General features: G+C 39.6%; 1 protein-coding gene across 1 annotated transcript in view; it reads left to right on the forward strand.

Moving 5' to 3' along the window:
- Positions 1-18,483, forward strand: part of LOC137369689 (dynein regulatory complex protein 11-like) — a 486,226-nt gene that overhangs the window by 368,580 nt on the left and 99,163 nt on the right. The window contains exons 9-10 of the mRNA XM_068031024.1: positions 4,296-4,359; positions 4,743-4,849. Of these exons, the coding sequence (XP_067887125.1) occupies positions 4,296-4,359; positions 4,743-4,849 (171 nt within the window). The remainder of the gene's footprint in view (positions 1-4,295; positions 4,360-4,742; positions 4,850-18,483) is intronic.

Below are 18,483 nucleotides of genomic sequence, written 5' to 3' on the forward strand. Positions count from 1 at the left end.
CTACCGTACGTGCTGCGTATAATACACAGGACATTCAGCTACACCATACGTGCTGTACATAACACACAGGACAGTAAACTCCACTGTATGCTGTTTATAAAACACAGGACAGCACACTCCACCTTATGCGCTGTGTATAATGTACAGGACAGTGTGCTCCACCATACGCGCTGTGTATAATACACAGAACAGAGATCTCCACCATACACGCTGAGTATAATACACAGGACAGTGCGCTCCACCATACGTGCTGTGTATAATATGCAGGACTGTGCGCTCCACCGTATGTGCTGTGTATAATATGCAGGACATTGTGCTCCACCGTACGTGCTGTGTATAATATGCAGGACAGTGCGCTCCACTGTACGTGCTGTGTATAATATGCAGGACAGTGCGCTCCACCGTACATGCTGTGTATTATATGGAGGACATTGTGCTCCACCGTACGTGCTGTGTATAATATGCAGGACAGTGCGCTCCACCGTACATGCTGTGGATAATATGCAGGACAGTGCGCTCCACCGTACATGCTGTGTATAATATGCAGGACAGTGTGCTCCACCGTACGTGCTGTGTATAATATGCAGGACAGTGCGCTCCACCGTACACACTGTGTATAATATGCAGGATAGTGCAATCTGCACGAGGAGCTGTGTACAATACACAGGACTTTGTGCTCCACTGTACACACTGTGTATAATACACAGGACAACACTCCACCGTACGTGCTGTGTATAATATGCAGTACAGCACTCCACCGTACGCACTGTGTATAATTCACAGGACAGCATGCTCCATTTTACGTGCTGTGCATAACACACATGGAAGCACGCTCCACTCTAGGCGCTGTGTATAATACACAGGACGGTGCGCTCCACCGTACGCGCTGTGTATAATGTGCAGGACAGTGCGCTCCACCGTACATGCTGTGTATAATGTGCAGGACAGTGCGCTCCACTGTACGCACTGTGTATATTACACAGGACAGTGCACTCTACCCTTGGAGCTGTGTACTATACACAGGACATTGTGCTCCACCATACGCGCTGTGTATAATACACAGGACAGTGCGCTCCACCCTACATGCTGTGTATAATACACAGGACAGTGCGCTCCATAGTATGTGCTGTGTATAATACACAGGAGAGTACACTCCACTGTACGTGCTGTGTACAATACACAGGACAGTACATTCCACCGTACATGCTGTGTATAATACACAGTACAGTACACTCCACCGTACGTGCTGTGTATAATACACAGGACAGTACACTCCACTGTACACGCTGTGTATAATACACAGGAGAGTACACTCCACCATAGGATCTGTGTATAATACACTGGACAGTACACTCCACCATACGTGCTGTGTATAATACACAGGACAGCACACCCCTCCCTATGTGTTGCGTATAATGCACAGGACAGTGCACTGCATCCTACACGCTGCGTATAATACACAGGACGGCACACTCCTCCTGACGTGTTGCGTATAATGCACAGGACAGTGCACTGCATCCTACACGCTGTGTATAATGCATAGGACAGCACTCTCCACCGTACGCACTGAGTATAATACACAGGACAGCATGTTCCAACCTACGCTCTGCGTATAATACACAGGACAGCATGCTCCACTGTACGCGCTGTGTATAATACACAGGACGGCGTGCTCCACCGTACACGCTGTGTATAACACACAGGATGGTGCTCTCCACCATATGCGCTGTGTATAATACACAGGACAGCAGGTTCCACCCTACGCACTGCGTATAATACACAGGACAGTATGCTACACCGTATGAGCTGCGTATAATGCACAGGACGGCACACTCCTCCCTACGTGCTGTGTATAATACACAGGACAGCACGCTCCACCCTACATGCTGCATATAATATAGGACAGTACGTGCCACCCTACGCAGTTTGTATAATACACAGGACAGCACACTCCAGCGTACGCGCTGTGTATAATACACAGGACAGCATGCTCTACCGTACGTGCTGCGTATAATACACAGGACATTCAGCTACACCATACGTGCTGTACATAACACACAGGACAGTAAACTCCACTGTATGCTGTTTATAAAACACAGGACAGCACACTCCACCTTATGCGCTGTGTATAATGTACAGGGCAGTGTGCTCCACCATACGTGCTGTGTATAATACACAGAACAGAGATCACCACCATACGCGCTGTGTATAATACACAGGACAGCACGCTCCACCCTACACGCTGTGTATAATACACAGGACAGCACGCTCCACCCTACATGCTGCATATAATATAGGACAGTACGTGCCACCCTACGCAGTTTGTATAATACACAGGACAGCACACTCCAGCGTACGCGCTGTGTATAATACACAGGACAGCACGCTCCACCCTACATGCTGCATATAATATAGGACAGTACGTGCCACCCTACGCAGTTTGTATAATACACAGGACAGCACACTCCAGCGTACGCGCTGTGTATAATACACAGGACAGCATGCTCTACCGTACGTGCTGCGTATAATACACAGGACATTCAGCTACACCATACGTGCTGTACATAACACACAGGACAGTAAACTCCACTGTATGCTGTTTATAAAACACAGGACAGCACACTCCACCTTATGCGCTGTGTATAATGTACAGGGCAGTGTGCTCCACCATACGTGCTGTGTATAATACACAGAACAGAGATCTCCACCATACGCGCTGTGTATAATACACAGGACAGCACGCTCCACCCTACACGCTGTGTATAATACACATGACAGCACGCACCACCATACGTGCTGTGTATAATATGCAGGACAGTGCGCTCCACCCTACACACTGCGTATAATGCACAGGACAGTGCACTGCATCCTACACGCTGTGTATAATGCATAGGACAGCACGCTCCACCGTACGCACTGAGTATAATACACAGGACAGCATGTTCCACCCTACGCTCTGCGTATAATACACAGGACAGCATGCTCCACTGTACGCGGTGTATAATACACAGGACGGCGTGCTCCACTGTACGCGCTGTGTATAACACACAGGATGGTGCTCTCCACCATATGCGCTGTGTATAATACACAGGACAGCAGGTTCCACCCTACGCACTGCGTATAATACACAGGACAGTACGCTACACTGTATGAGCTGCGTATAATACACAGGACGGCACACTCCTCCCTACGTGATGTGTATAATACACAGGACGGCATGCTGCATCCTACGCGCTGTATATAATACACAGGACAGCATGCTCCACTGTAAGCGCTGTGTATAATACACAGGACAGCATGCTCCACCCTACATGCTGCGTATAATATCCAGGACAGCACGCTCCATTGTACGCACTGTGTATAATACAAAGGACAGCATGCTCCACCCTACATGCTGTGAATAATACACAGGACAGCACGCTCCACCGTACGCGCTGCGTATAATACACAGGACAGCATGCTCCACCGTATGTTCTGTGCATAATACACAGGACAGTCAGCTCCACCGTACGTGCTGTGCATAATACACAGGACAGTCAGCTCCACCGTACGCGCTGTGTATAATACACAGGACAGTAAACTCCACTGTACGCTGTGTATAATACACAGGACAGTACACTCCTTTGTATGCGCTGTGTATAATACACAGGACAGTACTCTCCATCGTACACATTGTGTAATATATAGGACTCCAGCAACTTGCCCACCACAGATGTCAGGCTAACTGGTCTGTAAGTTCCTTGGTTCCCCCTTTCACCCTTCTTAAAAAGTGGAGTGACATGTGCAACTTTCCAATCCAGAGGGACCACTCCTGAATCTAGGGAACTCTGAAAGACTATAGTTTGGGCATCTACAATGTGCTCCCCTACTTCCTTTAACACCCTCGGATGGAAACCGTTAGGTCCTGGGGATTTCTCACTCTTTAGTTCCATTAATTTCCTTGTTACTGATGTTTTACTTACATTAATTGTATTAAGTCCCTGTCCCCTATCGGCTATTAATTTTTTCGGGACTTCCGGCAAGTTATCCTCCTTTTCAACTGTAAATACTGAGGCAAAGTAATTGTTCAACATGTCTGCCATTTCCCCATTATCAATGACAATATCTCCAGTTTCAGCTTTTAGTGGGCCGACATTGCTCTTGACCACCCACTTTCCCTTTATGTAACTATAACATTTCTTATTGATTTTGATGTCCCTTGCCAATTTCCTTTCATAATCTCTTTTAGTAGCTCTTATAATTGAGTCCAGAGAAATAAATGTTAATTGGTCTCTCTTTCTGTTCTTAAACTCCAGGCTAAACCGGAGGGTGTCTCCTATTTCTTGCCAGACATCATTGAGGGCAACAAAATCTATACAAGTAAGGAGCTGAGAGTGAGAATGTGCTGTGTGTCACTGTGTACTGTTACTTTCACATGGAACTTCCGATAGGTAAGGTGGAAGGACAAGGCCCCAGACCACCCACAGACTGTTGGCTGATCAGTGTGAGGGTCACTTTAACAGGTCTCAGTGTCTAACCAGTTAGTTCCAGGATGTGTGGGTGTAGTGAGGATACCAAAGCCCTGGGTGAAATGAGCTGTCACAGTGAGTGTTCCTGGGTAACCCAAAGGACAGTGAAAGTCTGAGCCTTCAGGAAACGCTGCCGGATTAGAGAAAAGTAAAATCGTGAATAAAATGCAATACAATCATGTTCATCACCTGGCAACTTCCCTGCAGTTTAACAGGAATGTCACTTTCTCCCAGCTGTGTGGAAAGAGCGTGATGAGTCTACCAACTTGAGGCAGCAACATGATGTGGAACTGGAGAAGGAGGTGAAGAGGAAAGATGTGGAGAAAGAAATCCGGCTTCAGGTAGGAGTCAGACCCGAGCACCACTCATTCACATAGACAGAGCTTCCCCTCAGCGGCCATGGGAGACTGGGAATCAGAACACCTCCCTTCCCTCAGTGTCCCAGGGTGGGGGGCAGCAGGGGGTCCGCTGGGTTTCCCCAAAGATTGTCCCAATCAGCCACTAGAGGGAGATTGGAAGCATGCACAGGGCCACATTAGCAGCAGTAATAGCTCAGTGAGTCACACACATTCTCCTGAGACAGGAGACCATGGATATTACCCACCCTCAATCTAATGGGAATGAGGTATTGGACATTAGATATTGCTATTGGGTATTGAGTATTAGGTATTAGATATTGATATGGGCATTGGGCATTAGGTTTTGGTATTGGGTGTCAGATATTGGTATTGGGCATCATGTATGGGCATTAGATATTGTTATAGGGTATTGGGTATTAGTTATTGCTTTGGGCATTGGGTACTGGGCATTAGATATTGGGTATTCAGTATTGGGTATTGGATATTGGGCATTAGATAGTATTGGCATTGGGATTGGGTAGTGGGGATTAGATATTGGTATTGTGTTTTAGGTGTTGGGTATTGGGCATTAGATATTGGTATTGGGTATTGGGTATTAGGTATGGGTATTGGTATTGAGTATTGGCCCTGTGCATGCTTCCAATCTCCCTCTAGTGGCTGATTGGGACAATCTTTGGGGAAACCCAGCGGACCCCCTGCTGCCCCCCACCCTGGGACACTGAGGGAAGGGAGGTGTTCTGATTCCCAGTCTCCCATGGCCGCTGAGGGGAAGCTCTGTCTATGTGAATTTGGCCTAACCATCAGCCTCAAGAAAACGAACATCATGGGGCAGGATGTCAGAAATGCTCCATCCATCAATATTGGCGACCACGCTCTGGAAGTGGTTCAAGAGTTCACCTACCTAGGCTCAACTATCACCAGTAACCTGTCTCTAGATGCAGAAATCAACAAGCGCATGGGTAAGGCTTCCACTGCTATGTTCAGACTGGCCAAAAGAGTGTGGGAAAATGGCGCACTGACACGGAACACAAAAGTCCGAGTGTATCAGGCCTGTGTCCTCAGTACCTTGCTCTACGGCAGCGAGGCCTGGACAACGTATGCCAGCCAAGAGCGACGTCTCAATTCATTCCATCTTCGCTGCCTTCGGAGAATACTTGGCATCAGGTGGCAGGACTATATCTCCAACACAGAAGTCCTTAAAGCGGCCAACATCCCCAGCTTATACACACTACTGAGTCAGCGGCGCTTGAGATGGCTTGGCCATGTCAGCCGCATGGAAGATGGCAGGATCCCCAAAGACACATTGTACAGCGAGCTCGCCACTGGTATCAGACCCACCGGCCGTCCATGTCTCCGTTATAAAGACGTCTGCAAACGCGACATGAAATCGTGTGACATTGATCACAAGTCGTGGGAGTCAGTTGCCAGCATTCGCCAGAGCTGGCGGGCAGCCATAAAGACAGGGCTAAATTGTGGCGAGTCGAAGAGACTTAGTAGTTGGCAGGAAAAAAGACAGAGGCGCAAGGGGAGAGCCAACTGTGCAACAGCCCCAACAAACAAATTTCTCTGCAGCACCTGTGGAAGAGCCTGTCACTCCAGAATTGGCCTTTATAGCCACTCCAGGCGCTGCTTCACAAACCACTGACCACCTCCAGGCGCGTATCCATTGTCTCTCGAGATAAGGAGGCCCAAAGAAGATGGGGTATATCATATTGGTATTAGGCATTGGGCATTAGATATTGGTTCTGGGTATTGTGCATTGGGTATTGGGTTTTGGTCACCAGATATGAGTATTGAGTATTAGATATTGGGCATTGGACATTGGGTATTAGATATTAGATATTGGCATTGGGTTTGGGCATTGGGAATTAGGTATTGGGCATTGGGTATTGTGCATTGGGTATTGGGTTTTGGTCACCAGATATGAGTATTGAGTATTAGATATTGGGCATTGGACATTGGGTATTAGATATTAGATATTGGCATTGGGTTTGGGCATTGGGAATTAGGTATTGGGCATTGGGTATTGAATATTGGGTATTGGGCATGCAGAATTGGATATTGGGCATTAGATATTGTTATTCGGTATTCCTTCTTTGGCCTCCTTGTCTCGAGAGACAATGGGTAAGCGCCTGGAGGTGGTCAGTGGTTTGTGAAGCAGTGCCTGGAGTGGCTAAAAAGGCCAATTCTAGAATGACAGACACTCCCACAGGTGCTGCAGATAAAATTTGTTTGTCGGGGCTATTACACAGTTGGCTCTCTCCTTGCGCTTCTGTCTTTTTTCCTGCCAACTGCTAAGTCTCTTCGACTCGCCATTCTTCAGCCCCGCCTTTATGGCTGCCCGCCAGCTCTGGCGATCACTGGTAACTGACTCCCACGACTTGTGATCAATGTCACAGGACTTCATGTCGCATTTGCAGACGTCTTTAAATAAGAGACATGGATGGCCAGTGGGTCTGATACCAGTGACGAGCTCACTGTACAATATGTCCTTGGGGATCCTACCATCTTCCATGCAGCTCACATGGCCAAGCCATCTCAAGCGCCGCTGACTCAGTAGGGTGTATAAGCTGGGGATGTTGGCTGCCTCGAGGACTTCTGTGTTGGAGATACGGTCCTGCCACCTGATGCCAAGGTTTCTCCGGAGGCAGCGAAGATGGAATGAATTGAGACGTCACTCTTGGCTGACATACGTTGTCCAGGCCTTGCTGCCGTAGAGCAAGGGACTGAGGACACAGGCTTGATACACTCGGACTTTTGTGTTCTGTGTCAGTGCGCCATTTTCCCACAGCCTCTTGGCCAATCTGGACATAGCAGCAGACTCCTTTCCCATGCGCTTGTTGATTTCTGCATCGAGAGACAGGTTACTGGTGATAGTTGAGCCTAGGTAGGTGAACTCTTGAACCACTTCCAGAGCGTGGTCGCCAATATTGATGTGCCTCAGGGTAGACACACTCAGCCAGCTTCTGGAGTCTGTTTAAAATGACTCGAGCGAAGACTTTCCCCACTCTGCTGAGCAGGGAGATTCCACGGTAGTTGTTGCAGTCACCGCGGTCACCCTTGTTCTAATAGAGGGTGATGATATTGGCATCACGCATGTCCTGTGGTACTGCTCCCTGATCCCAGCACAGGCAAAGCAATTCATGGAGTGCTGAGAGTATAGCAGGCTTGGCAGTCTTGATTATTTCAGGGGTAATGCCGTCCTTCCCAGGGGCTTTTCTACTGGCGAGAGAATCAATGACATCACTGAGTTCCGATTTTGTTGGCTGTTTGTCCAGCTCATCCATGACTGGTAGAGGCTGGGCTGCATTGAGGGCGGTATCGCCCCCCCACCCACCTCAAGTATAAATCAGGGGACACGATCACTGACCAAAGCAAGCAAATGGACCACTGGGTGGAGTACTACCTAGAACTGTACTCCAGGGAAAACATTGTCACTGAGACCACCCTCAATGCAGCCCAGTCTCTGCCAGTCATGGATGAGCTGGACGAACAAAATCGGAACTCAGTGATGCCATTGATTCTCCAGCCAGTGGAAAAGCCCCTGGAAAGGATTGCATTACCCCTGAAATAATCAAGAGTGCCAAGTCTGCTGTTGGGTATTGGGCATTAGATGTTAGATATTGGGCATTGGGCATCTGGTATTCAGCATTAGATATTGATATTGTGAATTGGGCATTAGATATTGGGTATTGGGCAGTAGTTTAGTTTAGTTTAGTTTAGAGATACAGCACTGAAACAGGCCCTTCGGCCCACCGAGTCTGTGCCGACCATCAACCACCCATTTATACTAATCCTACACAAATCCCATATTCCTACCTGTCCCTATATTTCCCTACCACCTACCTATACTAGGGGCAATTTATGCCAATGGCCAATTAACCTATCAACCTGCAAGTCTTTGGCATGTGGGAGGAAACCGGAGCACCCGGAGGAAACCCACGCAGACACAGGGAGAACTTGCAAACTTCACACAGGCAGTACCCAGAATTGAACCCGGGTCGCTGGAGCTGTGAGGCTGCGGTGTTAACCACTGCGCCACTGTGCCGTGGACATTGGGCATCTGGTATTCGACATTAGATATTGATATTGTGAATTGGGCATTAGATATTGGTAATCGGCATTGGATATTAAGCATTAGATATTTATATTGCGCATTAGAAATTGGACATTGAAATTGGGCATTGGATATTTGTTATTGGATATTGGGCATTAGATTTTGTTATTGGATATTGGGCATTAGAGTTTGTTATTGGATATTGGGCATTAGATTTTGTTATTGGATATTGGGCTTTAGAGTTTGTTATTGGATATTGGGCATTAGATTTTGTTATTGGATATTGGGCATTAGATTTTGTTATTGGATATTGGGCATTAGAGTTTGTTATTGGATATTGGGCATTAGAGTTTGTTATTGGATATTGGGCATTAGATTTTGTTATTGGATATTGGGCTTTAGAGATTGTTATTGGATATTGGGCATTAGATTTTGTTATTGGATATTGGGCATTAGAGTTTGTAATTGGATATTGGGCATTAGATTTTGTTATTGGATATTGGGCATTAGAGTTTGTTATTGGATATTGGGCATTAGATTTTGTTATTGGATATTGGGCATTAGAGTTTGTTATTGGATATTGGGCATTAGATTTTGTTATTGGATATTGGGCATTAGAGTTTGTTATTGGATATTGGGCTTTAGAGTTTGTTATTGGATATTGGGCATTAGATTTTGTTATTGGATATTGGGCATTAGATTTTGTTATTGGATATTGGGCATTAGAGTTTGTTATTGGATATTGGGCTTTAGAGTTTGTTATTGGATATTGGGCATTAGATTTTGTTATTGGATATTGGGCATTAGATTTTGTTATTGGATATTGGGCATTAGATTTTGTTATTGGATATTGGGCTTTAGAGTTTGTTATTGGATATTGGGCATTAGATTTTGTTATTGGATATTGGGCTTCAGAGTTTGTTATTGGATATTGGGCATTAGAGTTTGTTATTGGATATTGGGCATTAGATTTTGTTATTGGATATTGGGCATTAGATTTTGTTATTGGATATTGGGCATTAGAGTTTGTTATTGGATATTGGGCATTAGAGTTTGTTATTGGATATTGGGCATTAGATTTTGTTATTGGATATTGGGCATTAGAGTTTGTTATTGGATATTGGGCATTAGATTTTGTTATTGGATATTGGGCATTAGAGTTTGTTATTGGATATTGGGCTTTAGAGTTTGTTATTGGATATTGGGCATTAGATTTTGTTATTGGATATTGGGCATTAGAGTTTGTTATTGGATATTGGGCTTTAGAGTTTGTTATTGGATATTGGGCATTAGATTTTGTTATTGGATATTGGGCATTAGATTTTGTTATTGGATATTGGGCACTAGATTTTGTTATTGGATATTGGGCTTTAGAGTTTGTTATTGGATATTGGGCATTAGATTTTGTTATTGGATATTGGGCATTAGATTTTGTTATTGGATATTGGGCATTAGAGTTTGTTATTGGATATTGGGCATTAGATTTTGTTATTGGATATTGGGCATTAGATTTTGTTATTGGATATTGGGCATTAGAGTTTGTTATTGGATATTGGGTATTAGATTTTGTTATTGGATATTGGGCATTAGAGTTTGTTATTGGATATTGGGCATTAGAGTTTGTTATTGGATATTGGGCATTAGATTTTGTTATTGGATATTGGGCTTTAGAGTTTGTTATTGGATATTGGGCATTAGAGTTTGTTATTGGATATTGGGCATTAGATTTTGTTATTGGATATTGGGCATTAGAGTTTGTTATTGGATATTGGGCATTAGAATTTGTTATTGGATATTGGGCATTAGAGTTTGTTATTGGATATTGGGCATTACAGTTTGTTATTGGATATTGGGCATTAGATTTTGTTATTGGATATTGGGCATTAGATTTTGTTATTGAATATTGGGCATTAGATTTTGTTATTGGATATTGGGCATTAGAGTTTGTTATTGGATATTGGGCTTTAGAGTTTGTTATTGGATATTGAGCATTAGATTTTGTTATTGGATATTTGGCATTAGAGTTTGTTATTGGATATTGGGCATTAGATTTTGTTATTGGATATTGGGCATTAGAGTTTGTTATTGGATATTGGGCATTAGATTTTGTTATTGGATATTGGGCATTAGAGTTTGTTATTGGATATTGGGCTTTAGAGTTTGTTATTGGATATTGGGCATGAGATTTTGTTATTGGATATTGGGCATTAGATTTTGTTATTGGATATTGGGCATGAGAGTTTGTTATTGGATATTGGGCATTAGATTTTGTTATTGGATATTGGGCATTAGAGTTTGTTATTGGATATTGGGCATTACAGTTTGTTATTGGATATTGGGCATTAGATTTTGTTATTGGATATTGGGCATTAGATTTTGTTATTGGATATTGGGCATTAGAGTTTGTTATTGGATATTGGGCATTAGATTTTGTTATTGGATATTGGGCATTAGAGTTTGTTATTGGATATTGGGCATTAGATTTTGTTATTGGATATTGGGCTTTAGATTTTGTTATTGGATATTGGGCATTAGATTTTGTTATTGGATATTGGGCATTAGAGTTGTTATTGGATATTGGGCTTTAGAGTTTGTTATTGGATATTGGGCATTAGATTTTGTTATTGGATATTGGGCATTAGAGTTTGTTATTGGATATTGGGCATTAGATTTTGTTATTGGATATTGGGCTTTAGATTTTGTTATTGGATATTGGGCATTAGAGTTTGTTATTGGATATTGGGCATTAGATTTTGTTATTGGATATTGGGCATTAGAGTTTGTTATTGGATATTGGGCATTAGATTTTGTTATTGGATATTGGGCTTTAGATTTTGTTATTGGATATTGGGCATTAGATTTTGTTATTGGATATTGGGCATTAGAGTTTGTTATTGGATATTGGGCATCAGATTTAGCTATTGGATATTGGGCATTAGATTTTGTTATTGGATATTGGGCATTAGAGTTTGTTATTGGATATTGGGCATTAGATTTTGTTATTGGGTATTGGGCATTAGATTTTGTTATTGGATATTGGGCATTAGAGTTTGTTATTGGATATTGGGCATTAGATTTTGTTATTGGATATTGGGCATTAGATTTTGTTATTGGGTATTGGGCATTAGAGTTTGTTATTGGAGATTGGGCATTAGAGTTTGTTATTGGATATTGGGCTTTAGAGTTTGTTATTGGATATTGGGCATTAGATTTTGTTATTGGATATTGGGCTTTAGAGTTTGTTATTGGATATTGGGCATTAGAGTTTGTTATTGGATATTGGGCATTAGATTTTGTTATTGGATATTTGGCATTAGATTTTGTTATTGGATATTGGGCTTTAGAGTTTGTTATTGGATATTGGGCTTTAGAGTTTGTTATTGGATATTGGGCATTAGATTTTGTTATTGGATATTGGGCTGAAGAGTTTGTTATTGGGTATTGGGCATTAGATTTTGTTATTGGATATTGGGCTTTAGAGTTTGTTATTGGATATTGGGCATTAGATTTTGTTATTGGAGATTGGGCTTTAGAGTTTGTTATTGGATATTGGGCTTTAGAGTTTGTTATTGGATATTGGGCATTAGATTTTGTTATTGGATATTGGGCATTAGAGTTTGTTATTGGATATTGGGCATTAGATTTTGTTATTGGATATTGGGCTTTAGAGTTTGTTATTGGATATTGGGCATTAGAGTTTGTTATTGGATATTGGGCATTAGATTTTGTTATTGGATATTGGGCATTAGATTTTGTTATTGGATATTGGGCATTAGATTTTGTTATTGGATATTGGGCATTAGAGTTTGTTATTGGATATTGGGCAGTAGATTTTGTTATTGGATATTGGGCATTAGATTTTGTTATTGGATATTGGGCTTTAGAGTTTGTTATTGGATATTGGGCTTTAGAGTTTGTTATTGGATATTGGGCATTAGATTTTGTTATTGGATATTGGGCTTTAGAGTTTGTTATTGGATATTGGGCATTAGAGTTTGTTATTGGATATTGGGCATTAGATTTTGTTATTGGATATTGGGCATTAGATTTTGTTATTGGATATTGGGCATTAGAGTTTGTTGTTGGATATTGGGCATTAGATTTTGTTATTGGATATTGGGCATTAGATTTTGTTGTTGGATATTGGGCTTTAGAGTTTGTTGTTGGATATTGGGCATTAGAGTTTGTTATTGGATATTGGGCATTAGATTTTGTTATTGGATATTGGGCATTAGATTTTGTTATTGGATATTGGGCATTAGAGTTTGTTATTGGATATTGGGCATTAGAGTTTGTTATTGGATATTGGGCATTAGATTTTGTTATTGGATATTGGGCTTTAGAGTTTGTTGTTGGATATTGGGCATTAGAGTTTGTTATTGGATATTGGGCATTAGATTTTGTTATTGGATATTGGGCATTAGAGTTTGTTATTGGATATTGGGCATTAGATTTTGTTATTGGATATTGGGCATTTGAGTTTGTTATTGGATATTGGGCATTAGATTTTGTTATTGGATATTGGGCATTTGAGTTTGTTATTGGATATTGGGCATTAGATTTTGTTATTGGGTATTGGGCATTAGATTTTGTTATTGGATATTGGGCATTAGAGTTTGTTATTGGATATTGGGCATTAGATTTTGTTATTGGATATTGGGCATTTGAGTTTGTTATTGGATATTGGGCATTAGATTTTGTTATTGGATATTGGGCATTAGAGTTTGTTATTGGATATTGGGCATTAGATTTTGTTATTGGATATTGGGCATTTGAGTTTGTTATTGGATATTGGGCATTAGATTTTGTTATTGGGTATTGGGCATTAGACTTTGTTATTGGATATTGGGCATTAGATTTTGTTATTGAATATTGGGCATTAGAGTTTGTTATTGGATATTGGGCATTAGATTTTGTTATTGGATATTGGGCATTAGATTTTGTTATTGGATATTGGGCATTAGAGTTTGTTATTGGATATTGGGCATTAGATTTTGTTATTGGATATTGGGCATTAGAGTTTGTTATTGGATATTGGGCATTAGATTTTGTTATTGGATATTGGGCATTAGATTTTGTTATTGGATATTGGGCATTAGAGTTTGTTATTGGATATTGGGCATTAGATTTTGTTATTGGATATTGGGCATTAGAGTTTGTTATTGGATATTGGGCATTAGATTTTGTTATTGGATATTGGGCATTTGAGTTTGTTATTGGATATTGGGCATTAGATTTTGTTATTGGGTATTGGGCATTAGACTTTGTTATTGGATATTGGGCATTAGAGTTTGTTATTGGATATTGGGCATTAGATTTTGTTATTGGATATTGGGCATTAGATTTTGTTATTGGATATTGGGCATTAGAGTTTGTTATTGGATATTGGGCATTAGATTTTGTTATTGAATATTGGGCATTAGATTTTGTTATTGGATATTGGGCATTAGAGTTTGTTATTGGATATTGGGCATTAGATTTTGTTATTGGATATTGGGCATTAGAGTTTGTTATTGGATATTGGGCATTAGATTTTGTTATTGGATATTGGGAATTATATTTTGTTATTGGATATTGGGCATTAGATTTTGTTATTGGGTATTGGGCATTAGATTTTGTTATTGGATATTGGGCATTAGAGTTTGTTATTGGATATTGGGCATTAGAGTTTGTTATTGGATATTGGGCATTAGATTTTGTTATTGAATATTGGGCATTAGATTTTGTTATTGGATATTGGGCATTAGAGTTTGTTATTGGATATTGGGCATTAGATTTTGTTATTGGATATTGGGCATTCGAGTTTGTTATTGGATATTGGGCATTAGATTTTGTTATTGGATATTGGGCATTAGAGTTTGTTATTGGATATTGGGCATTAGAGTTTGTTATTGGATATTGGGCATTAGATTTTGTTATTGGATATTGGGCTTTAGATTTTGTTATTGGATATTGGGCATTAGATTTTGTTATTGGATATTGGGCATTAGAGTTTGTTATTGGATATTGGGCTTTAGAGTTTGTTATTGGATATTGGGCATTAGATTTTGTTATTGGATATTGGGCTTTAGAGTTTGTTATTGGATATTGGGCTTTAGAGTTTGTTATTGGATATTGGGCATTAGATTTTGTTATTGGATATTGGGCTGAAGAGTTTGTTATTGGGTATTGGGCATTAGATTTTGTTATTGGATATTGGGCTTTAGAGTTTGTTATTGGATATTGGGCATTAGATTTTGTTATTGGAGATTGGGCTTTAGAGTTTGTTATTGGATATTGGGCTTTAGAGTTTGTTATTGGATATTGGGCATTAGATTTTGTTATTGGATATTGGGCATTAGAGTTTGTTATTGGATATTGGGCATTAGATTTTGTTATTGGATATTGGGCTTTAGAGTTTGTTATTGGATATTGGGCATTAGAGTTTGTTATTGGATATTGGGCATTAGATTTTGTTATTGGATATTGGGCATTAGATTTTGTTATTGGATATTGGGCATTAGATTTTGTTATTGGATATTGGGCATTAGAGTTTGTTATTGGATATTGGGCAGTAGATTTTGTTATTGGATATTGGGCATTAGATTTTGTTATTGGATATTGGGCTTTAGAGTTTGTTATTGGATATTGGGCTTTAGAGTTTGTTATTGGATATTGGGCATTAGATTTTGTTATTGGATATTGGGCTTTAGAGTTTGTTATTGGATATTGGGCATTAGAGTTTGTTATTGGATATTGGGCATTAGATTTTGTTATTGGATATTGGGCATTAGATTTTGTTATTGGATATTGGGCATTAGAGTTTGTTGTTGGATATTGGGCATTAGATTTTGTTATTGGATATTGGGCATTAGATTTTGTTGTTGGATATTGGGCTTTAGAGTTTGTTGTTGGATATTGGGCATTAGAGTTTGTTATTGGATATTGGGCATTAGATTTTGTTATTGGATATTGGGCATTAGATGTTGTTATTGGATATTGGGCATTAGAGTTTGTTATTGGATATTGGGCATTAGAGTTTGTTATTGGATATTGGGCATTAGATTTTGTTATTGGATATTGGGCTTTAGAGTTTGTTGTTGGATATTGGGCATTAGAGTTTGTTATTGGATATTGGGCATTAGATTTTGTTATTGGATATTGGGCATTAGAGTTTGTTATTGGATATTGGGCATTAGATTTTGTTATTGGATATTGGGCATTTGAGTTTGTTATTGGATATTGGGCATTAGATTTTGTTATTGGATATTGGGCATTTGAGTTTGTTATTGGATATTGGGCATTAGATTTTGTTATTGGGTATTGGGCATTAGATTTTGTTATTGGATATTGGGCATTAGAGTTTGTTATTGGATATTGGGCATTAGATTTTGTTATTGGATATTGGGCATTTGAGTTTGTTATTGGATATTGGGCATTAGATTTTGTTATTGGATATTGGGCATTAGAGTTTGTTATTGGATATTGGGCATTAGATTTTGTTATTGGATATTGGGCATTTGAGTTTGTTATTGGATATTGGGCATTAGATTTTGTTATTGGGTATTGGGCATTAGACTTTGTTATTGGATATTGGGCATTAGATTTTGTTATTGAATATTGGGCATTAGAGTTTGTTATTGGATATTGGGCATTAGATTTTGTTATTGGATATTGGGCATTAGATTTTGTTATTGGATATTGGGCATTAGAGTTTGTTATTGGATATTGGGCATTAGATTTTGTTATTGGATATTGGGCATTAGAGTTTGTTATTGGATATTGGGCATTAGATTTTGTTATTGAATATTGGGCATTAGAGTTTGTTATTGGATATTGGGCATTAGATTTTGTTATTGGATATTGGGCATTAGAGTTTGTTATTGGATATTGGGCATTAGAGTTTGTTATTGGATATTGGGCATTAGATTTTGTTATTGGATATTGGGCATTAGAGTTTGTTATTGGATATTGGGCATTAGATTTTGTTATTGGATATTGGGCATTAGAGTTTGTTATTGGATATTGGGCATTAGATTTTGTTATTGGATATTGGGCATTAGAGTTTGTTATTGGATATTGGGCATTAGATTTTGTTATTGAATATTGGGCATTAGATTTTGTTATTGGATATTGGGCATTAGAGTTTGTTATTGGATATTGGGCATTAGATTTTGTTATTGGATATTGGGCATTAGAGTTTGTTATTGGATATTGGGCATTAGATTTTGTTATTGGATATTGGGAATTATATTTTGTTATTGGATATTGGGCATTAGATTTTGTTATTGGGTATTGGGCATTAGATTTTGTTATTGGATATTGGGCATTAGAGTTTGTTATTGGATATTGGGCATTAGAGTTTGTTATTGGATATTGGGCATTAGATTTTGTTATTGAATATTGGGCATTAGATTTTGTTATTGGATATTGGGCATTAGAGTTTGTTATTGGATATTGGGCATTAGATTTTGTTATTGGATATTGGGCATTCGAGTTTGTTATTGGATATTGGGCATTAGATTTTGTTACTGGATATTGGGCATTAGAGTTTGTTATTGGATATTGGGCATTAGAGTTTGTTATTGGATATTGGGCATTAGATTTTGTTATTGGATATTGGGCTTTAGATTTTGTTATTGGATATTGGGCATTAGATTTTGTTATTGGATATTGGGCATTAGAGTTTGTTATTGGATATTGGGCTTTAGAGTTTGTTATTGGATATTGGGCATTAGATTTTGTTATTGGATATTGGGCATTAGAGTTTGTTATTGGATATTGGGCATTAGATTTTGTTATTGGATATTGGGCTTTAGATTTTGTTATTGGATATTGGGCATTAGATTTTGTTATTGGATATTGGGCATTAGAGTTTGTTATTGGATATTGGGCTTTAGAGTTTGTTATTGGATATTGGGCATTAGATTTTGTTATTGGATATTGGGCATTAGAGTTTGTTATTGGATATTGGGCTTTAGAGTTTGTTATTGGATATTGGGCATTAGATTTTGTTATTGGATATTGGGCATTAGAGTTTGTTATTGGATATTGGGCATTAGATTTTGTTATTGGATATTGGGCTTTAGATTTTGTTATTGGATATTGGGCATTAGATTTTGTTATTGGATATTGGGCTTTAGAGTTTGTTATTGGATATTGGGCATTAGATTTTGTTATTGGATATTGGGCATTAGAGTTTGTTATTGGATATTGGGCATTAGATTTTGTTATTGGATATTGGGCTTTAGATTTTGTTATTGGATATTGGGCATTAGAGTTTGTTATTGGATATTGGGCATTAGATTTTGTTATTGGATATTGGGCATTAGAGTTTGTTATTGGATATTGGGCATTAGATTTTGTTATTGGATATTGGGCTTTAGATTTTGTTATTGGATATTGGGCATTAGAGTTTGTTATTGGATATTGGGCATTAGAGTTTGTTATTGGATATTGGGCATCAGATTTTGCTATTGGATATTGGGCATTAGATTTTGTTATTGGATATTGGGCATTAGAGTTTGTTATTGGATATTGGGCATTAGATTTTGTTATTGGGTATTGGGCATTAGATTTT

This window comes from Heterodontus francisci, chromosome 5 (assembly GCF_036365525.1).
Source record: "Heterodontus francisci isolate sHetFra1 chromosome 5, sHetFra1.hap1, whole genome shotgun sequence".
NCBI lineage: Eukaryota > Metazoa > Chordata > Chondrichthyes > Heterodontiformes > Heterodontidae > Heterodontus > Heterodontus francisci.